We start from the raw sequence: 27,176 nt of genomic DNA, 5'->3' as shown, positions 1-27,176 counted from the left end.
AGAAACTCGATCTTGTAACCAGATCGAACGATTTCCTGAACCCACCTGTCCCGAATGCGGTCCAGCCAGGGTTGAAGAAAACCGAGCAAACGTCCCCCCACCCCAGAACTGGGTGAGGGCGTCCCTTCAGGCCGTATTGTTATGGGCAGCGGACCCGGACTGGCCGGACTTCTGCTTACCCGTCCACGGCTTCTTCTGGGAGCCTTGGCCCTTGAAGGGCTTGCCCTTATAGTGCGACCGAAAGGCACGAAAGGACCCCTGAGAGGGTCTAAACGAGGCATTCTTCTTACCACGAACAAACTTATTCTTGTGAGTCTGGGGCAAGAGAGTGCTCTTACCCCCAGAAATACCCTTTATCAGAGTATCCAAAGATTTGCCAAAAAGGCGAGATCCCGCGTAGGGCAAATTAGCTAAAGTCTTGCGAGATGATTGGTCAACCGACCAACATTTCAGCCATATCAGGCGACGGTTCAATACCGCCACACTTGAAAGACGCGCAGCCAAAGGGACCAAATCTAAGTCCGCATCACACAAATACATGACACCCTGATGAATCTGATCCACCATAGCCAAAGTTGTCGGCGGGGCAGAGTCAGCCACCAGGGTGCGCCTGAGCACCTGCGTCCAATCCGCAATAGCCTGGGCTGCCATAATGGAAGCAAAAATCGGCTTCAGCATAGAGCCAGCAACCGTATAAGAATGACGGGCCAGAGACTCCAATCTCCTGTCCGTAGGGTCCCGGAACACCGGGGTATCCTCAGCCGGGATCGCAGTGGATTTATTTAAAATCGCCACTGCATGATCCACCTGAGGCGGCACACACCAGCGCTCATCAGTGGTGGGTGTAAATCGATAACGCAGCTTGAACCTACTCGGCACAGCAAAAGGCTTTTTTAAATTGCGCCATTGCTCATCAACCGCGCGCTGAAATGCCATAGAGCAAGGAAAAACCTGCGATGTTTTGCGTTTCCTTTGCGTCCCATAAGAGGACATCAAAACAGGACATGGTTCATCCTGCAAATGCAGCGTTTGCTTGATAGAAGCAACCAACTCATCCATGAGTGCAAGCTCTTCAGACGAGCCAGGGGGAGAATTATCAACCCCTTCCACCTCAGCCTCCCCCTCAGACCCCACAAGGTCTAGAGATGAGTGAGACCCTGAGAAGGGCACTCCAGCCATAGCAGCCCCATCGCCCTCTGAATCAGAGGAAATAGACACTCTGGGCCGTTTTGTGGATCGATCAGCCACCAGCATCTGCACCTGAGCAGCCAAATTTGCCACAATAGTAGCCAGATCAGCCCCCTCGGGGGAAGCAGCAGCCCCTTGGCCCCCCACCAAGGCGGGAGGAAACTTGCAATCCTGAGAATCCATGCCCCAGTAGTATTAGGAAAAAAGGAGTACTGCCCCTTTAAGATCGCGGCGAGCGTAGCCCACCGCACCCACTGAATACACCGACCCCCACAGGGATAAAAACACTAGGCAACGCTCGGCTGAGGACTTCATAGGCAAATAGAAAATGGCGCCGACATGTGGCCTGATCGATCGCCGCCAAAATGGCGGCGTTTGGCGCCTTACCACACAGGACCGGCCACCACCATGGCGGATTGCCGCAGCGATCGCCGCACAGCATGTCCAAACCCAGACTGCTTCATGTATGCACTCAGCAGAGCAGGAGAGCCCCCCCCCCCCCTCGCAGCCCACACACAGGCAGGAATTCCACACAGGAACTGACAGGGAGCTCAGCAGCCACACAGACATGCAGGGTCACACAGTCCCAGACTGACACCCAATAGACAGGTCCCCACATAGAGATACACTTACCCAATTAGTGATGAATATGAAGTGGCGGCGACTGTCGGAGGACGTAAGAGAAAACAATTTTGTCTGTATTGGCAGTACTTTTTAAGGGATAAAATATGACAAATGTAAAGAGGAGATGTGCTGAATAGGTTTTTTGCACATACTCTATAAACAAAAGCAAAAAAGATGTTAGGTGTCGCCAGTGTTTCAGAAATAGGGTTGTAGACAGTAAACAAAACACTGATTTTGTATTTATTATTTATACTAAATGATTACTTTAATTATACTAAATAATTTACATTTTGATGCAGCTAATAATTACCCAAATAGCATGACTTGTGCTTTCTTGCAAAGTCAATATAGCTACATCACTAAGTAATGAGGCAGCTCGGTCATGAATTCCCTCCCTGGTGGTCAAACTGTGTGTAAAAACTGCAGAGTAGCAACTTGAGACCACAATTCCTGCACACATTATTTTAATCTTTCAAAATACTACAAAAAGAATCTGTTACACCATGACTTATTTTTGGTGTGTCTGGAGTCTCAGCTGCAGACTACAAGCTGAATCAATGCATGAAATAAATAAATACAAGATAGCCCTTTCTGCTCCATATTAAGCTGATGTAGCTTATACTCTAAAGACAATCAAATGCCTAGCAGAGGAAAGTGATGTAAGCCGGCATGGTTTCAGTGAAAGTTATTTGTTGAATTTTATTATTTATAAATACAAGCTAAGCAGCTTACAGCTTGGATCATTTAGTTGCCATGGCAATGCCCTTTCTAAAGCAAGAATCTGTTTCAGGTTTTTCCAGGTCCTGTTCTTCTTGCCAGCTGCCGCTCCTCCAATTCCTGAATGCTGCCAAAGAGAAACAAAGTAAAAACAAAAATCAATTGGACTTAATGTTATGGACCATCATAAAGGGGTTATTATTATTAAAGATCAGAATCCAGGTTATACATAGAATGGAAAAACAAATAAAAAAACAGAGATTCAGAGATTATTAGCATAGCTAATAATTAATGCATTAGACTTCTACCTGGTACAATTTCACTTGAAGACATGGCATGCTCCTTTAAAAGAAAACGGTTTTCTGACAAACGTGAGACATAAAAAAAGCAACAATGGTCTGCATAACAATTAGGGATGGTTCACAATGAGAATCGCACAGGAATGCGCTGTGCATTCCTTTACACATCACATGTAGTTCTGCGCAGTGTGATTTGAGCCTATTCATTAATTTCATGGGTTGAAATCAAATCATAAGCGGGCAAACAAACTGCCTTTGTAACCTGAGTTTGGAGTGTCATGAACGTATTATTGACACCTGCTGCAGATCGCAATTGCAGTGCATTTTGAACGTGGGTTTCCCACACTGCATTATGGTGTCCGCTAGCCCTAAAGAAGAAATATACAAAACCTGTTCTGCTTACCAAGGAATTAAAAAAAAAAAAACTGTTCTTGGACCTTAACCACTTGCCGACCACCACAAGTACATATACTGCGGCGGTCAGCCCCTCACAGGCAAAGTGACTTATGGGTACGTCACTAGCCTGTGAGGCTCTGGGGAGCAAGCGCGCGCCGCCGGGGGCGTGCTCCCGCACGGTCACGGACCCCCCGCGCGTGTGCCTGGCGGACCCGATGTCCGCCGGGAACTCGCGATCGTCCGTGACAGCGGGAGAAAGGCAGGCGGCTGATGTAAACAAGCCGCCTGTCATTCTCCCCTGTGTAAGAATGGTGATCAAACGGTTCTACTATGTAGGACCGTTGATCACTGTTCCTACACTTCAAGCCACAGCCAATCACAGTAAGAATCACGCCCCTAGGGACACACACCACCCCTCCCTCTCAAATAAAGTTAACCCCTTCACTACCAGTGTCATTTTACAGTAACAGTGCATATGTATAGCACTGATTACTGTAGTAATGTCACTGGTAACCCCAAAAGTGTCAAAAATGTCAGTCAAGGGTCCGATCTGTCCACCACAATGTCGCAGTCCTGCAAAAAAAAAAAAAAAAAAAACTGCAGATCGCTGCCATTACATGTTAAAAAACAACAACAAAAATGACAAAAATCTTTCCCTTAGTTAGTAAACGCAATAACTTTTGCGCAAACCAATCAAAATACGCTTTTTGCGATTTTTTTTACCAAAAATATGTAGCATAAAATAAATTGGTCTAAAATGTTAAAAAATTTAGTTTATATTTTTTGGGGGAATTTCATATAAAAAAAATGTGAAAAATATTGTTATTTTTGCAAAATTGACGCTCTTTTTTTGTTTATAGCGCATGATCAAAAAAAAAAAAATCGCACATGTGATCAAATACCACCAAAAGAAAGCTCTGTTTGTGGGAAAAACTGAATTTTTGTAAAATCTTACCTGTAAAATTCCTTTCTCTGAGTCCTCCGACAGTCGCCGCCATCTTCATATTCGTCACAATGGGGTATTAGACTTTGCTCCGTAGGAGTAGCTAGGCAACAGAATATGTCAATATTAAAGCTTTTAACATATCCCCACCCCAGAGGGTGGTCCCCTCAGTCTATACCCTCCTGCTTCCTGTTTCCTGCTTCAGTTTCAGTGGAATAGCAGTAGAGTACCTAAACCCCAAAAGAGGGGCAGGGGCGGCGACTGTCGGAGGACTCAGAGAAAGGAATTTTACAGGTAAGATTTTACAAAAATTCAGTTTTCTCTTAAGTCCTCCGACAGTCGCCGCCATCTTCATATTTGTCACAATGGGGACGTCCCAAAGCAGTGCAAACGTGAGGGGTGGGAAACGCAGCCGCGCCTAAAGGCAACGCAGTCTCCACATCAAAGAAAGTGACCTTACCAAAGGAAGGAAACCAGCTGGGCAACACGAGAAAAAATTTGCTCAACGGGAGCAATAACCCAGGAAAAAAACAAATAAACCAGGGATACAAAGAAATCCCAAACAGCCCAAAGGACCAAAACCAGGGACCCTAAGGGACCGCCGCACTAAGAACCTTGCGGCCAAAGGAAGCATCTGCCGATGCTTGAACATCCACTCTGTGGAACAGAGTGAAGGTGTGCACGGTCGACCAAGTCGCCACTCTACACACCTGGGCCACAGAAGCCCCATGACGACAGGCCCAAGACGTACTCAGAGATCTGGTAGAGTGCGCCCTCACAGGCATAGGGGAAACTTTTCCCCGCAAAGCATAGGCCTGTTCAACGGCCTGTCTGAACCAATTGGCGACGGCAGAAGCCAACGCCGCTACGCCCTTCCGAGGACCCCCGGAAGGACAAACAAAGAATCCGACTTTTGAAAAGATTCAGACGATTTTAGGTAAACCCTAATCGCAATGAACAGCATCCAAGGAGTGCAACACCACCTCCTCCGAATGTTTAGACTTCGCGCAAGGCGAAGGCAAGACAATGTCCTCATTGAGGTGAAATTCCGAAACCCACTTCGGAAAAAAAGAAGGGTTAGGTCGCAAGACCACCTTAACCAAGTGAGTGACCAGATACGGACAATGGCAGGACAAGCTGCCAGCTCCGACACTCTGCGAGCCGAATTGATCGCCACCAAAAGAGATGACCTTCTAGGACAACATAGACAACGAGATCTACCCGATCCGTTCAAAAAGGACCATGTTGTAACACGGACAGAACAAGATTCCAGTCCCAAGGAGGCAGAGGCACCCTCCTAGGAGGGACCAGATGCCCCTGAACAAAAGTGCCAATCAAGGAGATAGATGCCATAGGACGTTGAAAAAAGAACGGCCATCGCAGACACCTGACCCTTGATCGTAGCCAGCGCCAAACGCTGGCAACACCCTTTCGAAGGAAGGACAACACCCCAGACACCGACCACGGGCGAGGTGAAGACCCCCTGAACTCACACCAGGCAAAATAGGCCTCCGAAATACGGTAAAAGCCCTTCCCCGAGGAAAAATTCCTTGCGTCGATCAAAGTGTGAATGACCTCAGGGGAGAGACCCCTATCCCTCCGGACCTCGGTTTCAACAGCCAGGCCGGCAAAGCCAGCGACTGTAAGGCAGGATGAAATATCAGCCCTTGAGACCGGAGATCTTCCCGAAGAGGCAGACGTCACGGGGCGTCGACCGCCAAATGCACGAGGTCTGCATACCAGGACCGGCGAGGCCAGTCCGGTGTCACAAGAATCACCGTGTTTTGGTTCCGAGACCAACCTGCGAAGGAACCTGGGCAGCAATTGAAACGGTGAAAACGCATACATCAGTCGGTACTGATGCCACGGAGCTACCAACGCGTCTGACGCGTCTGCCCGAGGACCGCATGGCCTTGCCACGAACCTGTTCACCTTGCTGTTCAGACGAGACGCGAACAGGTCCACCTCCGGAAGACCCCACTTCGCGCACAACATCTGGAGAACACCCGGAGGGAGGGGCCATTCCCCCTGGTCCAGGGACTGGCGGCATCAGATAATCCGCCCGCCAGTTCTCCACCCCCGGAATGTGAACCGCCGATATCCCCGGGACATGCGTCTCGGACCAAGACAGAATGTCGGCCACTTCCTGAGCCACCCGGGCTCTCTTGGTGCCCCCTTGGCGAATGACGTAAGCCACCGCCGTGGCAATGTCCGTCTGCACCCGAACCGGACAGCCCTGCAGCCTGTCCGGCCAACGTTGAAGGCAGAGATTCATCGCACGCAATTCCAGAATGCTGACCGGAAGGGAGGAATCCGCCTCCGACCAAGTTCCCTGGGCGGACAGAACGCCCAGAACACCACCCCAGCCCGACAGGCTGGCATCCGTGGTGACCACCGTCCATGAGAGAGGACGAAAAGACTTGCCCCCTGACACCGTCGGGGACTGGAGCCACCACAGAAGATCCCTTCTGGTGCGATGGCCCAACGAAATCCGGATCCAGAGATTGCGGTCGCCCGTCCCACCTGGACAGGATCTCCGCTTGGAGACCCCGCGTGTGAAACTGGGCGAAGGGAATCGCCTCGAAAGCCGAGACCATCAATCCCAGACATCTCATGCGCGTCCGGAGTGACGAGCACGGAACGTCCCTGAGGGACCTGACTTCTCCTGAAGAATCCTGAGTTTGTCGTCCGGTAGGAAGACCTTCGCCCGGATCGAGTCCATAATCATTCCCAGGTAGGGAAGACAAATCGACGGACACAGCGTCGACTATGGAAAATCAATCGCCCAATCAAACTCCTGAGAGTCAGCATCGTGAAGGACAGGTCCTCCTCCAGACCCTGGCTGGTCGCAGACCGAACCAGAATAACTTCCAGACACCCCAGGACAGAGATGCCCTGGGCTCTCAACAAAACCAGAAACCGGTGCAAGCACCTTGGCGAAAAAACCCATGGAGCCGAAGCGAGACCAAAAGGTAACGCCACGAATTGGTAATGATCCTCCGCAATGGCAAATCGAAGTCACCTCTGGTGACCCTCGAAAAACGGGATGTGAAGGCACGCATCCTTCAAGTCGATGGAAGCCATGAATTCCCCCGGAACCAGGGCAGCCACCACCGACCGCAGGGATTCCATGCGGAACTTGCGAACCCGCACAAAGCGGTTCAGAGCCTGTAAGTCCAGAATTGGATGTACCCTGCCCTCCTCCTTGGGCACAGTGAACAGATTGGAAGAGAACCCCCGAAATCTGTCCCGATGAGGCATCGGAACCACCTGAGGGAAAAAATCTGCTCTCCGGCCGGGAGAGAAAACTCGATCTTGTAACCAGAACGAACGATTTCCTGAACCCACCTGTCCTGAACACGGGCCAACCAGGGTTGAAGAAAAACCGAGCAAGCGTCCCCCCCACCCCAGAACTGGGTGAGGGCGCCCCTTCAGGCCGCATTGTCATGGGCAGCGGATCCGGACTGGCCGGACTTATGCTTACCTGACCACGGCTTCTTTGGGGAGCCTTGGCCTATGAATGGTTTGCCCCTATAGGGCGACCGAAAGGCACGAAAGGACCCCTGAGAGGGCCGAAAAAAAGCATGCTTCCTACCATGAGCAGCCTTAGCCTGGTGGGATTGGGGCAGGATCGTGCCCTCACCACCCGTGACCCCCTTTATCAGTGCATCCAAGGATTCGCCAAAAAGGCGAGATCCATCATAGGGCAGATTGGCTAAGGTCTTGCGCGAAGATTGGTCCCCAGACCAACACTTCAACCAAACCAGGCGGCGAGACAATACCGCCACACTGTGTACACGTGCAGCCAACGGTACTATATCCAGGTCCGCATCACACAAATACATGACACCCTGATGGATTTGATCCACCAAATCCAATGTCGCCGGTGAGGCTGAATCAGCCACCAGGACGCGCCTGAGTACCTGCGTCCAATTCGCGACAGCCTGGGCTGCCATAAGCGAAGCAAATAGAGCCTTTAGCATAGAACCCGTAATAGAGTAAGAATGACGGGCAAGAGACTCCAGCCTCCTGCCCGTAGCATCCCGGAACACCGGGGTATCCTCTGCAGGAATCGCAGTGGACCTATTCAAAACCGCCACCGCGTGATCCACCTGAGGTGGCACACACCACCGCTCATCAGTAGCGGGCGTGACAGGACAACGCAGCTTGAACCTACTTGGTACAGCAAAAGGCTTACGTATATTGCACAATTGTTTCTTAACAGCGCGCTGAAAATCATCAGTGCAGGGAAAGACCTGCGATGTCTTGCGGCTTTCTGCGTCCCATAAGCTGCCAGGGCAGCAGGAGGACATGGTTCAACCCGTAAACGCAGTGTTTGCTTGATAGAAGCAACCAATTCATCCATGAGTGCAAGCTCTTCAGGCGAGCCAGGGGGAGAATTATCCACCCCTTCTACCTCAGACTCCACCCCGGACCCCACAAGACCCAGGGAGGAATGGGACCCCGCTAAGGAGACCCCAGCTATAGCAGCCCCATCACCAGCACCCTCTGGTCAGAGGAGATTGAAAACTCTGGTTCGTTGTGTGGATTGAGTAGCCACAAGCATTAGCACCTGAGCAGCAAGATTAGACACAACCGCAGCCAAATCCCCCCTTGGGGAGGAAAACAGCCCTTGGTCACCCACCAAGTGGTAGGAAATCCGTTTCCCTGAGAATCCATTGCCCCAATGATAAGCCGGAAAATAAAGGGTTAACTGCCCCTTAAACAAGCGCGGCGAGCGCTGCCCACCGCACACACACACCGGCACAATTTTTACCCCCACCGGGAGAAAAATGCTCAACACAGGCAAGGATAAAAGGGATAGGGAGGTAAAAACCTGTAGAGACCATCGCTGCTGCTGCCTCGATCGGTGCACCCAGGGAGAGGAAGCGATGCAACACAGGGCGCTCCATGAAAGCCTATGGAAGGCTACAAGAAAATGGCCGCCCGCAGTGATACCATGCGCCCGGAGTGAGCGCTGCCAAAATGGCACCGTTTGGCGCCGAAACCGCCGCTCCTCCACCTCAGCGAGGTGGACTAAACATAGCATAGCATGTAAAAACATGGCGGACCGCCGCAGCGGACGCTGAAAGTGCCCCAAACATGATAATAATCATGCCCCACAGCACACAGCCGTTCACACATACACAAACTGACACAGGCAGTGCAGCACAGCCCCCCCTCCTTGCAGCCTACAGCATGCAGCCAGAGAGACAGGGATTTCAATAGTGTGAAACACAGGCAGGGTAACACAGTCCCAGACTGACACCCCCCCAACAGACAGGTCCCCACATAGATACACTTACCTCCTAATGGCGTGGGGAACCCGCACAGGCGAACAAGCCGCTGCGCATGTGGCAGGGAGAGTCGCATCCAGGACGCAAAAAATCGGGGTTAAGAAACCGCACAGCGTCCAGTGAGGTAGCCACCTCACCAATCATCCCTGCACCAAACAGGGATGGGTCGTTCACTGTGCCAGGAGCGTTACCTGGCTGAACGCTCGATGGCAGGCTGGGAAGCCACTGACCCACAACCTGCGACCAGGGGGATCAGCCCGAGACCCAGCCCGCACGAATCCTCTTCATCAGAAGAACTAACTAATGCTGACAAAAAGAACAGCTAAGTAAAGAGAGAGAAAAAACTCAAACAAAAATCAAAAAAGAAGATAAAGGCTGAGACAAAATGCCCCAGCATAGAGAGATCCAGCTACTCCTGACAAGCTAGACATTGAAACTGAAGCAGGAAACAGGAAGCAGGAGGGTATAGACTGAGGGGACCACCCCCTGGGGTGGGGATATGTTAAAAGCTTTAATATTGACATATTCTGTTGCCTAGCTACTCCTACGGAGCAAAGTCTAATACCCCATTGTGACGAATATGAAGATGGCGGCGACTGTCGGAGGACGTAAGAGAAAAAAAGGATGTCAAATTCATTTAGGTACAGCATCGCACGACCGCGCAATTGTCTGTTAAAGTCACGCAGTGCCGAATCGCAAAATACCCCCTGGTCAGGAAGGGGGTAAAATCTTCCGGGGCTTAAGTGGTTAAAAAGACTTCTAATACAACTCCAGACTTGCCTCTGGCAGGTGGGATTTAGAATTCTGCAAACCTTTCAACAAACACCAGGTGATACAAGTTGTTAGAAACTACTTGGACTTTTTAAAGAAATGTTTGGCCAAAGCTCTTTTGGCCAAAGTTCTCCTGTGGGTCACAGGAGAGCATTTAGTTCTGTAATCCTGTGGCCAAGATTCAGCCAACAGTGGGCTAAAGCTGGCTGTCAGCTGACATCACAGGAGATAGTGCCCCACTGAGAGGCTGAGCCAGCTGCCGGTCCAGGCATCTGGGTGGATCCTAAGTGTGAGCCAGCTTCTCCCAGTCTGCTCCTGATCCCCTTCACAACCCAGCGCTCCAGTGAGCGCTGGAGGGGCTGAGCACAGAGCGGTGACTGACAGGGCTTTGTGCTCAAACCCAAGAACTGAGTGATCAGCGATCTTCACAGAATGCATGAAGGTAAATAACCTTCAGCCTTTACAACCGCTTAAGCCACTTTCCTATTGGGCACTTTTACCTCCTTCCTGCCCAGGCCAATGTTCAGTTTTCAGCGCTGTCGCACTTTAAATGACCCATATGACATTTTTATAGATTTTTTCACACATATAAGGCTTTCTTTTGGTGGTATTTAATCACCACTGGGTCTGAAAATTTTGGAAAAAAAAACAAAAAAAACGAATTTTTCATAGTTTGTTATAACATTTTGCAAACAGAATGCAGCGTACAGAAAGCAGAGTTCAGGGGTATGAAGCGTACAGTGCAGGGTCTCAGAGCAGGCGGCGACCGCAGAGTTCAGAGCGCAGAGTTCAGGGGCACGCAGCGTTCAGAGCACAGTGTTCAGGGGCGCGCGACGAACAGAGCGCAGAGTTTAGGGGTGCGCGGCGAACAGAGCGCAGAGTTAGATAGCAAAATAAAATGGTACCAAAGACATATCACACACACTTAAAACATACATACAGCCACCCCTCACCCTCCACTAAACAAGATGACCCAAATGTGTATCATAAAATGCAAATTGCATGTGCATATAAATGGCAATGGGATAATGGAGGGTCAAAGAGTAGGTGATGAATTTCCTATATGAGGAAAATGAAAAGAGGACTGGAACGGGATTAATGATCAAGCACTGGTGGACTCGTCCATGGATGGTTTAAAGAGCTCCTTATCTCCAAAGGGCAATGGTAAACCCTATAGGATCCTAGTTGATGAAAATGTCACATCCGTGAGATTGGGAAGAGAAAATGTCTGTAATGTGGTCCAGAGAAGGCAAAATGTTCCACAAACAGCAAGGCTTAAGTCTCTTAAATACAATATCAAAGAGCTGTGTTTAAATTTAAAAGCCTCCCTCACACATCACAGATATGTTGTATTGATCCATAATAAATCTCTTTCACAGGAACAACCATTGACAGGGAGAGGAGCTGAGATTATTAGAGATGATAGTGGAACAAAAAGTGAGATATACTCATCTATCCAGTGAGTCCATAGGGATGTCCAGAGTCAGTTGCTCAGACAAGGAGAAGTGTGAATCCCAAGAGTCCATAGATTATGGTTTCATCACCGAAGGATAAGAGGTGGTGGATGAAAGCCTGACCGGTTTCGCCAGACACAGGCCGGCTGCTTCAGAGGCAAAAGTGACTTGTTACCCATGTGCCATATATACCAAGTCAATTCATTTGTTTAAAAATGGCCGCCACACCATGACGCCTCTGTGTTCGGGAGCGCGCGGCAAACAGAGCGCACAGTTCGGGAGCGCGCGGCAAACAGAGTGCAGAGTTTAGGGGTCCACTGAGCAGGGTTGAGAAGTGTACTACCATACAGAGTGCAGAGTTTAGGGGTGTATTATGCACAGGATTCAGCTCCCTTTCCCAGGCTTTCCACATCTCATTTCCACCCCTCTTCTGCTCTGACCTCTGCACCATTCTTCCCCATGCCCCACCTCTGCACACATCTCCCTCCATTGCCCTATTCTCCTCCCCCCCCCCCCAAAAAAAAAAAAATCTTCCTCGCATCTAACCTACCATGCCTGGTTCTAGTACCTCCCAGCAGTGTAGGCAGGTCCACTTCTCTCTCTTACCTGCAGGGAGATCACTGGATGAGAGAGATCGGTCTAGGCAAGAATCTGTGAGAGCTGCTGAGAGGACAGCTCTCCCTGTACACACAGAAGGTTTCTGTGTTTACAAGTGACAGTGGTAGGCAGGGAGCGAGGAAAAAGAGTGAGAGGTGGCGGCACGATCCGGCTGAAAAAAAGCCCTGGGCATGCAGGCTAAATTAAATGGCCTGGCAGCCCTTCTGTTTGACACATGTGGCCAATACCATATTAATGTACAAAAAATACACATTTGAAGATTTGCAGGGAGCTGTAAAACAGTTGATATTTATAATCTACGTTAAATTACTCTTCTAAAACTCTATTTTTAGCCACCATGGCAACTGCAGATCAAACAGAGGCTATGATGGCAGCTTGTTTGGCTTTAAGGCTTTGTTCACATCTGCATCTTCTGGGAACACATGCAGAAATGCATGTGTTCCTGCTCATTCAGGAATGTGCACAACAAACAATGAACAAACTGCAACACGGCAAAAAGTTCAGTGAGCTGCTTTGCCATGTTCGTCATGTGTAGGGCAGCCCACTGAAATCAATAAGCTACCTGAAGCTGGTCTTGATCAATGCGCAGGGATTAAACATCCCAGAAAAGCACTCTCAACGGTTACTATTCATGAGGAAAATGAAGGCCGACATTGTATTTATACAAGAAACTCATTTTCCGTCTATCCAAATTCCTAAATTAACCAACCAACATTTCATGACAGCTCATCATGCCAAAACCAAAGGGGTGTCCATCCTTATCTCCAAACACTCCCCGATATCCATTATGGATATGTTTACTGATACCGGGTGCAGATTCCTCTTTGTGAAAGGTACACTTCACAATAGACCAATCACGTTGGACAATCTTTGTTGCCCTAACCTGAAACAAGTTCCCTTCCTTACCACTTTTCAATCAGGAATCCTTATATTAAGAGGGGATTTTAAGACCCTATTACAGCCCATCCTTGACACCTCTACAGGCACACGAAAGATCAACCTCATCCTACAAGACCTTCTTTTCCATGACACATGACACACCCTTAATCCTCACATCCATGACTACACGTATTTCTCCTCACCTCACAACCGCCACTCCGGGCTAGACTACTTCTCTCTCTCCCAATCATATCTTTGTTTTTTGTTGAAGGCTACCATCGAACCAATGATCATTTCTGATCACAACAAAATCATAATGACCTTAAGATTCTCAGAGCTTGTTCAGTGCTCCAAACAGTGGCATTTAGATGCATCTCTCCTCACAGACCAAACACAAGTGTCACAACTTTGTACCAGCTTAAGAACTACTCACTGAATTAGGACGGACGATAAGACGTAAATACATCCTATCCAAAAAAATGTTCTCTGAGCAAGGAAACAAGAGCGGTAGGATGCTAGCAAAAGCCCTACAATCTAGAAAAGCAGCCACCACAATCCATCACAAATCTTCAGAGGGTCATCTTCTAGCCTAAACGGATGACATTGCTGATTAATTTGTCAGTTAATACTCAAACCTTTATACAATTCGATATAACTCACCTTTTTAGGATCGACCAAATCTCTAGAAAGGAACTCAGCTCAGCCTTCCTAATAGAATATAGACCAAATCCTATCTCTAGAGAGGATTTACAGAATATGAACCAGCCTATCACAGCGGAGGAACTAGCTCTTTTTTTAAAACAACTCAAAGTAGGGAAGAGTCAGGGCCCAGACAGCTTCTCAACATCCTAGTATAAAACTTTTGCTGACATTCTCACTGTACCTTTTTTGCCTGGTTTTAACTCGCTAGCATCCAACCCAAATGGCCTTTTTGGCAAATTGGAAGCACACATAACCATAATTCCAAAAGAAGGAAAAGACCCTACCCAGGTTACCAATTATAGGCCCATATCATTAAATGTGGACCTAAAAATCTTTGCCAAAATATTGGCCAATAGCTTATCAGCTTTTTTTGCCATTGCTCGTAACCAACGATCAAGTTGGCTTTATACCCGGCAGATAGGCCAGGGATAATACCCTGAAAGCCCTGAACTTGCACTACTGGTTAACCAAGAATAAGCACAAAGGGTTTTTCCTGTCTTTGGACGCAGAGAAGGCATTCCACAGTTATGCTTGGGACTACATGTTTGCAGTCTAGGAACACATTGGCATAAGCCACAATATGCTTAACTACATATTTGCACTTTATGCTTCTCCGACAGCTAGAGTCTGTGTAAATGGCCAACCATCGAATGCCTTCTCTGTCCCCAATGGTACCAGGCAGGGTTGGCCTCTCTCGCCGCTTCTATTTGTTCTAACGCTGGAACCTTTATTGCATTGCCTTAGAGCAAATAATAATGGAATCAAGGTTCCAGGATGCACTTTTAAAATTGCGGCTTTGCAGATGATATTTTACTGTTCCTAACTGAACCACTGATGTTTATTCCCGCACTAATGACAGACTTTGCACATTACAAAAATCTCTCTAACATGCAGATCAATTTCACGAAATCCTTCGCTCTTTAATGTGACGCTAACAAAACACAAGGTGAACACATGCAAATCCAGCTTTCCTTTTGTGTGGCAGAAGCAATCAACCTATCTCGGGATACAACTCCCTATGTCCTTATTCGACCTTTACACACTGAACTACATGTCTTTACTGAGAGAAATCCAAAGTGACTTGCAGACTTGGAATAAGGGGCTATCCCCATGGTTCGGACGGGCAGCCATAATAAAAATTAATGTATTCTACACTGCTTCTGCACAGCATCTGCACCTTATGCTCTCTTGTCGCAGCCGGGCTCTCACCCCCCTTAGACACAATCTGGACTTCTCTCCTGGTCTCTCTAATCAATGGCTGTATGGCCCTATGAACAGGTGTGTGCTAACCACTTTTTTCACAGAGGGGCCTTTACTATCCTATGAAGCAATACAGGGGAAGTTGGGAAACTCCACTTTCCCATTCTGGACTTATGTTCAGATATGGCATATTTTCAGATACCCAAGTACCTCCCCAGATTGGTCCCGCTCCCATACTCCGTTTGAAGCTATCTGCTCGAGAAATTTGACACAATGCCACATGATATCTATTTTATACTCCCTTCTGTTTTCAAAATACACCCCGAGTACCAATAAAGTCTGTCAGACATGGGAGGCACAACTTAACCTCAAACTTTCTGACGAAGATTGGGATAGAATCCTCACTCACACGCACAAAAGGGTCAGTAAATGTTTCTGTTCAGCATACAAGCTTTCTCAGGCTGGTACAGAACCCCTGTAATCCTCCACAAATTTTCACCTTTAACATCCCCTCTGTGTTGGAGATGCGGATCTGCACCTGGATCCTTACTACATATCTGGTGGTCCTGTCCGAAATTACAAGAATTTTGGAAAGCAGTGCATGATGACAAAACTAAGATTACCACCTTCACCCTTGACTTTACACCAGCACTAGAGCTGCACAATTCTGGCCAAAATGAGAATCACAATTTTTTTGCTTGGAATAAAGATCACGATTCTCTGTGGAACATCTTTTACATTATAAAAAAAATTGGGATAACTTTACGGTTTTGTTTTATTTTTTTATTCATTAAAGTGTAATAATTGCGTTTGAAAGACTGCTGCGCAAATACAGTGTGACATAAAAATTTACAACAATCACCATTTTATTCTGCAGGGTCTCTGCTAAAAAACAATATATATAAATGTTTGGGGGTTCTAACTACTTTTCTAGGAAAAATAAACTGATTTAACTTGCAAGCAACAAGTGTAGGAAAAAGGTTTAGTCTTTAAGAGGTTAAACTTCCTTCCTCCGGCAGAGGGAAAGAAAAGATACAATGTAATCATTTGTGTTTACAGTTCAGTGGGAGACTAATGCTGATAGGCTTTTGCGGGAGGCTCTTTTTTTTTTTGACAGCTGCTCCCTCACAGCTATGTAAAGAATCGAGCAAGTGTCATGTTAAGATTGTCAGGGGGAGTGAATCGCGATCTCGATTCTGTTACGATTAATCGTGCAGCTCTAACCAGCACAATACTTGTTACATCAAACCTCTCTTCCAAATCCACATTTCACAAATCATTGGCTCTCCTCTTAGTGAATGCTGCCAGATGATGCATCCCAGCAATATGGGGCACCACCACCACCCAGACGTTAGCAGATTGGTATCGTCAGATTAGTTATATGGCTGAAATGGAGGAGCTGATCAGTGTTGCACAAGACAACCCCTCTAAATTTACCCACACTTGGGCATGTTGGCTCCACTTTCAAGAAACATTGAATGCAGTGACACCTCCAACTGGTCGTCGTCTGTCCTCCTTGATAAACTATCTCGAAATAGTTAGAAGTGGTTTGATATCCTAACAACTCATGTCCCGCCATTTGCCTACTTTCTGGTGTATACAATATTCTGTACACTTTTTAGGTCACGCATACAGTGGATCCATTCCTCACTCCCTATGCAGTTTCCCCGCACATATACCTTCTCTTCGGCTCTTTCTATCCACTCATCATAAAGCTGTAGAGTTACATATGTCCATATAGATGACCTTGACTTAATTATAGTCGCCTAATTTGTTACTTCAACACCAATATCGCAACGAGATGCAAGAGCTGTATCAATTCACCTGATAAAACAGATGTCAAGACACCATATGTAACACTCACTAGGTTCTTTCTTTTTATATGATTGGATTTACATTTAATCAGCCTGCCCAGTGATGGGTGATACTGAAACAAGTTTAATGTCATATCATATGGAGTTAAACAGTTTTTTTTTTTTTTTATTATTCGGAATGAATAAGATCATTTTGGAAATGTTGTACCCTTCTATATATGACTATATTGCTTTATCTCTCTGTAATTCATTACAAAAATCTAATAAAGTTATTGGAAAGAAATAAATAGGCTGTGCAACTATGTGTGTCGCTTGGCAAGAATGAGGCCCAAAAGGTTAGGAGGGTTTAGTTCTGTCTTAAAGTATAACTAAAACCTTTTTTTTTTTTTGGATAGAGCGGAGAGAGATTAGAACAGGTTTTGACTGCTGTGTGTGTCCCCATTAGGGAGATTCACCCTCTCTATTTCTCCCGTTTACCATTATTTTCAAAAGTGAAAGCAAATCCCAAGTTTTGGGTTGTCCCCTAAAAAATAATACGCGGGAAACATTCCAATGGAGACACAGATTTGGTAACCTTAATTTCAGGGATTTCTTCTCACTTTCTCTTTTGTTTACGGGACAGGAAGTGAAGGTAATTCTCTGCAATTGTACACAGATTTGGGGGGGGGGGGGAGGAGGGCACAGGGGTTATAACCCTCTCTTACTCTATGCAAGATGAAAAAAAAAAAAAAAAAAAAAAAGTTTTGTCTATAGTTCTACTTTAGCTGTGGCTCAATAAACCCCAGGCGTTTACAATGGTGACCAGAGGTTTGTGCTGGCGCCTAGGGTGCCGTCCGAATTCTCCCCATACCTCGCGCATGCCACCCACACCCCACAATGTATCCCAGGCTCCGCTTATCCATCTGCAGGCCCAGGACCAGCAAAGCAGGTGCCACCATGTAAAGAAGAGGAAGGAGAGCGGACAGGAAGGGACCTCCCCTTCTAGCTGTTGACCTGGAAGTGACGTGCAATAGCCGTGATGTCAGTGCCCATGGACCGCACTGCAGGCAGCCGCGCCACCACAATTATCTGTGCCTTTATTTCTACAATGTTTGTAAGTGTACCTCTTTTTAAAACAAATACAATGTTTTAGTGATAATGCACTATTAGTCCTCCTTTCATCCCAATATCCATCCGTGATCCCGGAGCCTGAGTTTGTTTGGTGTTTCATATAGGCAGTAACACATATTGATCCTTTAGCTGCAAGCAGCATACATATTGACCTGTTTGGTTCTGGTAAGCAGCCATTCTATTATCAGAGCACGGTGGTGATGCATGCAGCACTTTTGAAGGCTATGAATTAAGCACCATTTGAGTCTCAATACTCATGGTTTTGGATTGTTTCAATAATCCAGCAAACATTTGGAGTATAGTTGGGACGTTTTTTATTTTGCCCTTTAGATTTTATTAATTGGCATTTATTTATATTTGTATGCATACCTTTGTTATTTGTTTTAAATGTTATATGCAGTGCTGTTATACACAGGTTTTTGATATGCATGAAGATTAGTGCACATGTTCATATTTAGCCGCGCCTGCTGGCACTCAAACCCCCCCCCCCCCCCCCGAGGCAGCCCCCCACTCGCCCTCACACTTGATCGCGCTGTGTTGAGGAGGAGATCTCACAGAGGAGGCGGCGCTGAGAGAAGCCGGAAGCTGTGTGCTGTGTGTGTGTGCAGAGAGGCAACTGAGTGCTGTGTGCGAGGAGGAGGAGGAAGAGGAGCTGCGGGGGACACGTGCGGGGGAAGCCGCACAAGGAAACCGGGTGCGGGGACCAGTGACTGGTGACTGAGCGGCGGCGAAGGACGATCAGAAGGACAGCAGCAGCAGGGATGTGAGTAAGTAAGTGACTGATCAGCTGGTCAGCCACTTGGGGAGGGGGGAGCCAGAGGGGAATATTTAGTGACAAGGAGTGTAGCCTAGTGACTGGGTGTTAGCGACTTGGGGTTAGCAACTGGGGTGTTAGTGGCCGGGTCTTAGCGGCCAAGTCTTAGCCGACTGGGTGAATATTTAGTGAAAAAAATTGGCCTTCAAGAAATATAAATCGGAAGGGACATTATTGGCTTTCCAACTATACAAGGAATGAAATAAGAAATGTAAATCTGAATTTAAAATGGCTAAAATCAACTTCGAGACACAAATAGCGGAGGATAGTAAAAAGAACCCTAAGAAATTCTTTAAATATATCAACAGCAAAAAAGGAGGTCAGAACATGTTGAACACATAATTAACAATGATGGGAGGATGGTTACAGAGGACACTGAAAAAGCAACTGTGCTTAATGCTTTACACAAGAAAAGGAGGGGTACACTGACCATGACGGTTTGGTTAGCAGTACTTCACAAGACTTGCCACTATGGCTAACAGAGGGTGAAATAAGGGAAAGGCTAAATAAATTTAACACAAGTAAATCACCAGGCCCGGATGGCTTACATCCGAGAGTACTTAAAGAACTCAGTAAGGTAATATCTAGACCACTGTTCCTGATCTTTGCTGACAGTATTATGACAGGAAATGTACCAGGTGACTGGAGAAAAGCTAACGTGATACCGATATTCAAAAAAGGGCAGAGGCATATCCCGGGTAATTATAGGCCGGTTAGCCTGACGTCAATCGTATGTAAATTTCCGGAGGAGATGATAAGGGACTATATCCAAGAGTTTGCTAAAGAAAACAACATCAGCAGTAATCAGCACGGGTTTACAAAGGGGCGTTCTTGTCAAACCAACACATTCTACGAGGAGGTTAGTTGTGAGCTAGACAGTGGTAGACCTGTGTATATGGTGTACCTGGATTTTGCTAAAGCGTTTGATACAGTTCCCCACAAACGCTTGATTTATAAATTAGGGCGACAGGAATCGACCACAAGGTTTGCTCTTGGATACGGAACTGGTTAAAGGGGTGTGTCCAAAGGGTGGTAATAAACAACACATACTCGGGCTGGTCTGGGGTGGTAAGTGGGGTCCCCCAAGGCTCAGTTCTGGGACCAATTTTGTTCAATTTATTCATAAATAGAATTGAGGATGGGATCTAGCTCGATCTCAGTTTTTGCAGAGGACACAAAATTGAGCAGAGCAATAACTTCACATCATGAGGCAGAAATCTTACAGAATGACCTAAACAAAATAACAGAGTGGGCAACTACATGGCAAATGAGGTTTAATGTGGATAAGTGCAAGGTATTGCACTTAGGGACCAATAATATACAAGCTAGGGGGGGAACCTCTGAGGGTATCAAAAATGGAGGGGGGGAACCTCTGAGGGTATCAAAAATGGAGAAAGATCTGGGGGTCTTCGGGAACGATAGATTTGCCAATAGCATGCAATGTCAAGCTGCAGCTGCCAAAGCCGGCAGAATTTTGGCATGCATAAGGAAAGAGATGTATTCCAGAGATAAAACTTTAGCCCTACAACTTTATAAAACTTTGGTCCGACCACATCTGGAGTATTCTGTCCAGTTCTGGTCGCCAGTCCTCAGAAGGGATGTATTGGAGCTTGAGAGTGTACAGAGAAGGGCAACAAAACTTATTAGTGGATTAGAGGACCTTAATTACGAAGAGCGTTTAGAAGCACTTGATTTATTCTCCCTGGAGAAGAGACGCGTGAGAGGGGACATGATAGCGATTTACAAATACCTCAACGGTGATCAGAGCATAGAAAAAAAAAAAACTATTCAGTCACAAGGAATGCATGAGGACACAGAGGTCATACAATGCGTTTAGAGGAGAAGAGATTTAACCTCAGGCTACGCAGGGGGTTCTTTACTGTAAGGGCTACAAGACTGTGGAATTCCCTGCCACAAATGGTAGTAGCTGCAGGAAGTATGGCTACTTTTAAAATACTCCTGGACGTACATCTCAAGGATCAGAACATTAAGGGGTATGAGAGATGAATACGTCCACACACACCTACAAAAGGTTGAACTGGATGAACTATTGTCTTTATTCAACCTCACCTACTATGTAAATGCAGGCGAGTGTAAATTTTGAGGGCTGATATAGGGTATTGACAGGTTTAGGGTTTGACATGTTTTGTATCCATTTCCTTGGTGCAACATCGGCTCTTATATTTTACCAAAATATTGGGTAATTTATTGCATTTTTGTGCCCCCTAAAATTACAGTGTGCAACCCCATGTGGCCCCCCAAAAAAATGAGGCTATTAATTTAACTTAAGAAAGTCCCGCATGCGCCGGCGCTGAAGGAACAAAGGAGGAAGGACTGCCAGGCAACACAGCAGGAGGGCATTCCCCATGGGGGCGTGCCAGGCCCGCCCAGGCTAGCGGCAGACAGCGTGGTGCGCGGGTGACGTTGAAAGGGAGAGCGGGCACCTGCGCTGTGTGAAAGAGGAGAAGCGGCAGCCAGCGCCAGCAGAGGAGAGGAGGACAGTCACAGGACACACACGAGTTGAGTATGGAGCAGGCCGGGACCGGCATCATCTGAATCCATCCATTTAGGTCAGTGAGTGCCCAGCCTTTTGGTCCCTGGGGGTCCTGTCCTGTCCCTGGGGGGTCCTGTCCCTGGGGGGTCCTGTCCCTGGGGGGTCCTGTTCTGGTCCTTGGGGGGTCCTGTCCTGGTCCTTGGGGGGTCCTGTCCTGGTCCTTGGGGGGTCTGGGGGTGGTCCGGGGTGTATGGTGCGGTCAATCCGCCACCCCCCCCTGGCCCATGGAGCACCAGCCGCCACTGCCAGCCTAACAGCAGTCTGTCTGACTGAGGCTCAGAGCCACGGGCGGAAAGTGAAGAGGAGGAGCCAGGCCAGCCACAGAGAAAGCAGAGCACCTCAGGCAGGACACCACACGAGGAGCAGGCCGCCATCCATTTTAAAGGGCACAGACAGGTCAGGTCAGTCAGACTCACAGACCACCAGTCTGGTGAAGAGGAGGAGCCACTGAGCCACAGCCAGACACAGGAGTCAGGACACGAGGAGCAGGCCCGGGGCATCTATTTTAGAGTGAGGTTAGCCAGGTCACGGTCCAGTCTGTGGCTGTGCAGACCCAGTGCACCGCACCAGCCCAGCAGAGGCACCGTGACCGCACGCATAGCTGCCAACTGTCCTGTTTTTGACGGGACAGTCCTAGCAAATAGGACCTTGTCCCGGAGAGTGGGGGAGGCTGGAGGGTCCGTCTGACCTTTTTGTTTCCTAATGTCTCCCTGCGCTTCAGCTGCCATGATATTCAAGCTCAGAATGGCTGGGGAGCGCCCTGTGATTGGGCGAACATGGCGGGGGCTGGCCTCTGTGCCTGTCCATTAACACAGGTGGCACATGCGTAGGTGGCGGTTTGGAGCCAGACCTGCCCTCGCAGTATCAGACCGTCACCAGCGCTCGCTCAGCAACAGCAACCGCCTGCTGTTCAGCAGCTCCAGACCCGACCGACATTCTTCTTCTTCTGAGTGTGTGCCGGCAGATAATTAAATTAAATGTACAGTGATACCAAAACGGGGTACAAGGAGAGAGCAGAATGCTGTTTATAAGAGTGGGGAACAAAAGACAGATTATACTGGAGAGGTCACAGGGGCATTGGCACCTGCGGGTGAGTTGAGCAGTGAGTCCACTGCAGTGGTCATTTAAAAATGACAAATCTCATATGATTTTACAGCTGGACATATCAAACTTAATGACATGTATTTTATGTTTGCCATGTTCAGCTGTAAAATTCTGACAGAGTGTGTGTCAGGCCACATTGTCCTTTGCAGGGTGAGGGTGATACCATCCTCACCCTGCAAAGGACAATGTGGACGGACACTCTAACAGGATTTTACAGCTGAACATGGCAAATATGTAAGTTTGATATGTACAACTGTAAAATTATGTCAGGAATATTTCAGAATTATGCATTTGATGCCCATTGTTTCTTGACAGTGGGCAGAGCCTAAGCACAGGAGGACACGAGGAGCAGCAGGCCTGGGGCATCTATTGCAGAGGTCACGGCGTCGGTGGGTGAGTTGAGCAGTGAGTCCACTGCAGTGCTCGGTTACAAATGACAATCTCATATGATTTTACATGTTGGCAATTGAGGCCAGACTTGCATCCCAAATAGATATGGATCTTGTGGTTAGCAGGTTTTCAGAAATCCATAAAAATTAATGTTGAACACTAATTTAGTGTGAATGACTACATTTAAGTTCAATTTTTTTTTTTTTTGGTGTGGTTCACTGTAAAAGGAAAACACTGCATATTTGTTGTGACACTGCACTTTATTTTTGTGTACAGGTTTCCTTATTTATGTAGCACTGCCCCTTGAGGACTTGCGTGATATTACTCTCTCGGGCCCCCCTGGGTTACCCTTAGCCATACTGGCATTCACAATTTAACACTTTACTTCTTGGTTCAGTCAGTGATCAGTCCAGGCAGGGGATTTGTAGGTTTTTTTGGCGTTTTATTTTAAATAGGGATCGGAGAAGGAAATAGTGGGATACTCCAAATTAACTATTCACAAGATAAAGGACTTTCAATTCTCCATACAGCCAGGCAGTTGATTCATCCTGCCACTTTGGTGAATTTGGGGTTAAGTCTCTATCCAGATGACTTGATTAACTAAATTATCTTCTGGACACTTTCCTAGCATCCACTTTCTCAACCACTGAAACCCATCCTCTGACTATCCTACTCTGGGGTGGCCCTCCTCAGGTCAGGCCCCAATGACACGATCCCCTGTACTCATGATACTGTTTTTCTAGGGTCTCCAGTGTCTCCACCACCTCAGTCCGCTTTCCTGAACCTATGGGTTCAGCTCTGTTCTCTGGCCCTCAGGACGACCTCCTAATGCAACATGCCACTACGACAGATGAGAAGGCAGCCGCCACCCTGCCTCCAAGACTCTGCTCACCAGCCAAAGACCCCACAGCACATGTGCTCCTGGCTTTCATACCGTATCCCAGAATGCACCAAGACTGCCAGTCCCTGCCAATCACCAGGACTGTATCAAAGCCTATGTACCCATTGGTCAGGTTTCCTCCCATTGTGCACTGTCCAACATGCCTCCCTATTGGACCAGTGTGAAACACTCTCTAGACCCAATGAATCGCATACTGAGCACACTGAGCACTGCAGCCCTAACTCACAGATCCTGCTTTCTGGTAGGCAGAAAGCAATATAGATTTGCCTGCTGCTCCTCTGATAGGCAGACAGAGCAAAAAACTATACTCTCTCACTAGCACCTACCTAGGAGGGTGCCACATTTATTTTTAGTTTTATACTATAATGTCTGTTTATCTGGTAATATTTGAAAGTTATAGTTAAAAGGGACACTATTCCTGACCATATAGTGCTGGCATGGAAGTACACCTAAGGGACTTTTTAGCATCTTAATGAAAGTTGACGCTCAAGTGTATTGTATATTGCACAAATAAAACAAAGGTGAATTTGTAACAAGACCTCTGGAGTGCATTCTAGTACCTATCTATCAAATTGCATTTTATAGTTGGCCCCCCTACTTTTGTCCCTGCCCCCCCATGTGCCCCCCCTAAAAATGAAAGCTGGAGACGCCACTGCAACAATGGGGCATAATACATGCCAATGACACCAAAAATGGGGCATAATATCTGCCACTGACATCAACAATGGGAATAATACCTGCCACTGACACCAACAATGGTGGCATAATTCATACCACTGACACCAACAATGGTGGCATAATTCATGCCACTAACACCAACAATGGTAGCATATTTCATGCCACTGACACCAACAATGGGGCATAATTCATGCCACTGACACCAACAATGGGGCATAATTCATGCCACTGACACCAACAATGGGGAAAAACTCCTGCCACTGTCACCAATAATGGGGCACAATTCCTGCCATTGACACCAACAATGGGGCATAATTCCTGCCATTGACACTAACAATGGGGCATAATTCCTGCCACTGACACTAACAATGGGGCATAATTCCTGCCATTGACACTAACAATGGGGCATAATTCCTGCCATTGACACTAACAATGGGGCATAATTCCTGCCATTGACACTAACAATGGGGCATAATTCCTGCCACTGATACCAACAATGGGGCATAATTCATGCCACTGACACCAACAATGGGGCATAATTCATGCCACTGACACCAACAATGGGGCATAATTCATGCCACTGACACCAACTATCCCCCCCCCCCCCCCAATACCAAAGATCAGGCACTGTTTACTCCCACTGGGCACTGTCTGGCCCCACTAAAGTCTGAAGGACAGTACAGGTGCCCTTTCTTTAGAGACCCCTGCTTCCAACTGTCACTTTACAAACAAGCCCACTTCTGGTGTGTCACCCAAATGTCTCCCCCACAGTATATTTGTCAAAGTTCTGTAATAGAATGGAGTGTTCCTATAATATCCTCGCCCTCAATAAATAATCCAGAACAATGGAATGTCACACAGCCTCACTTCTATACGAAGTAGTGTGCAGAAAGCGCGCACTGAACACCACAAACCAACCAACTCACATCCAATCACACTTACAAGGAAATTCGCTTGTTTAAACGGTAAAGGATTGCTAGTTGTCTCCGTTTGTGGCGCCGTTCCTTCAGCTACTACCGCTTTACTGTCCCCCATTATAATAGCATCCACCGGCCACTCAACAACACAAGCAACTCTCTTCCTGGACGCCAAGGACCCTGCCTCCCCACATCCGCCAATCACAGCTCACCTCTCAGCGCAGCTCCCTTGCGTGTTACAGAAGTCATCGGCGATTGGCTTATTGCGGCTGTGTGCATGGTTAGGAATCAGCAGGCATTGGCTGAACGAGGAACGTGTATAGTTTGAGTGAGCGTGCCTGGGAACAAGAGCTAGTCTAGAGCTTGGCAAAGTCTCTCTTTGTTTTTTTCCCCCTCAGAAAACTTTCCCACCTTTGCAGGATAATAAAACACTGATAAAACAACAATTTATTTTTCCAACCAATCTGCTAATGTTACCAGAATTGCCATTATGTAACCCTTTGTCTTCTTCTGGCTCTTTTTGTGTCTCTTTCATGGTAAACACTTCTGGATCGGAAGATTTTCCCCCACTTTTTGTTTACAAGTTAACCACTTTACCACCGGAGGATTTTGCTGTTTTACGTCTGGGCCACTTTTTGCGATTCGGCACTGTGCGACTTTAACTGACAATTGCGCAGTCATGCAACGCCGTACCCAAAGGAAATTTACGTCCTTTTATTTTCCCACAAACAGAGCTTTCTTTTGGAGGTATTTGATCACCTGTGCGATTTTTACTTTTTGCGCTATAAACAAAAAAAGAGCGTAAATTTTGAAAAAAATAATATTTTTCACATTTTTTATATGAAATTCCCCCCAAAAAAATGTAAAAATCAAAATTTTTTTACATTTTTGGCCAATTTGTTTTCTGCTACCTATGTTTGGTAAAAAAAATCACAATAAGCGTATTTTGATTGGTTTGCGCAAAAGTTATTGCGTTTACTAACTAAGGGAAAGATTTTTGTCATTCTTGGTGTTTTTTTTTTTAACAAGTAATGGCGGTGATCTGCGATTTTTTTTTTGCAGGACTGCGACATTGCGGCAGACAGATCGGACCCTTGACTGACATTTTTGACACTTTTGGGGGTACCAGTGACATTACTGCAGTAATCAGTGCTATATATATGCACTGTTACTGTAAAAATGACACTGGCAGGGAAGGGGTTCATTTTTATTGGTGATCAAGGGGTTAATGTATGCCTGGTGCTTACTGACGTGTGTGGGGGGGAGGTGACTGAGTGACACAGGGATAGATCGCAGGTTCAGCTATGCTGAACCCTGCAATCTTACCCTGCCTGTCACTTAGGAGATCCGCCCGCTTTGTTTACATAAGCGGGCGGATCTCCACACTCGATTCCCCAACGATCGGGGAAGAGCGGCGGTGAGCCTGACTCCCGCTGTGACACGCCGCCCACAAGGGGAGGAGTCCAGCGACATAAGTCTACGTCGCTGGACGATAACTAACCACTTTGCCACAGTACAGTCAATGTGACTGGTCGGCAAGTGGTTAAAATCAGTATTTTTTCCTAGAAAACTACTTAGAACCCCCAAACATTATATATATTTTTTTAGCAAAGACTCTGGAGAAAAAAATGTCGGTCATTGCAATATTTTTTGTTCTGCGGTATTTGCGCACTGGTCTTTAAAACGCCATTTTTTTTTGGGAAAATTTAGAAAAATCACATTTCACTGCATTTAAAAAATACTAAACAGTAAAGTTAGCCCATTTTTTTATATATATTGTGAAAGATGATGTCACGCCGAGTAAAT

At 47.0% G+C, this 27,176-nt stretch overlaps 1 protein-coding gene across 1 annotated transcript in view; it reads right to left on the bottom strand.

Annotated features, from left to right (window-relative positions):
* INO80C (INO80 complex subunit C) overlaps nucleotides 1-25,503 on the bottom strand; it is a 52,467-nt gene extending 26,964 nt beyond the window's left edge. Inside the window, exons 1-2 of the mRNA XM_082259866.1 lie at nucleotides 25,396-25,503; nucleotides 2,545-2,656 (exon numbers count right to left, since the gene is read on the bottom strand). Of these exons, the coding sequence (XP_082115992.1) occupies nucleotides 2,545-2,656; nucleotides 25,396-25,488 (205 nt within the window). The 5' untranslated portion in view covers nucleotides 25,489-25,503. The remainder of the gene's footprint in view (nucleotides 1-2,544; nucleotides 2,657-25,395) is intronic.
* Nucleotides 25,504-27,176: the final 1,673 nt, after the last annotated feature.

The sequence above is a fragment of the Pelophylax lessonae genome (genome assembly GCF_965119305.1).
Source record: "Pelophylax lessonae genome assembly, chromosome: 5".
Taxonomy (NCBI): domain Eukaryota; kingdom Metazoa; phylum Chordata; class Amphibia; order Anura; family Ranidae; genus Pelophylax; species Pelophylax lessonae.
This window is presented reverse-complemented; position numbering and strand designations above follow the sequence as displayed.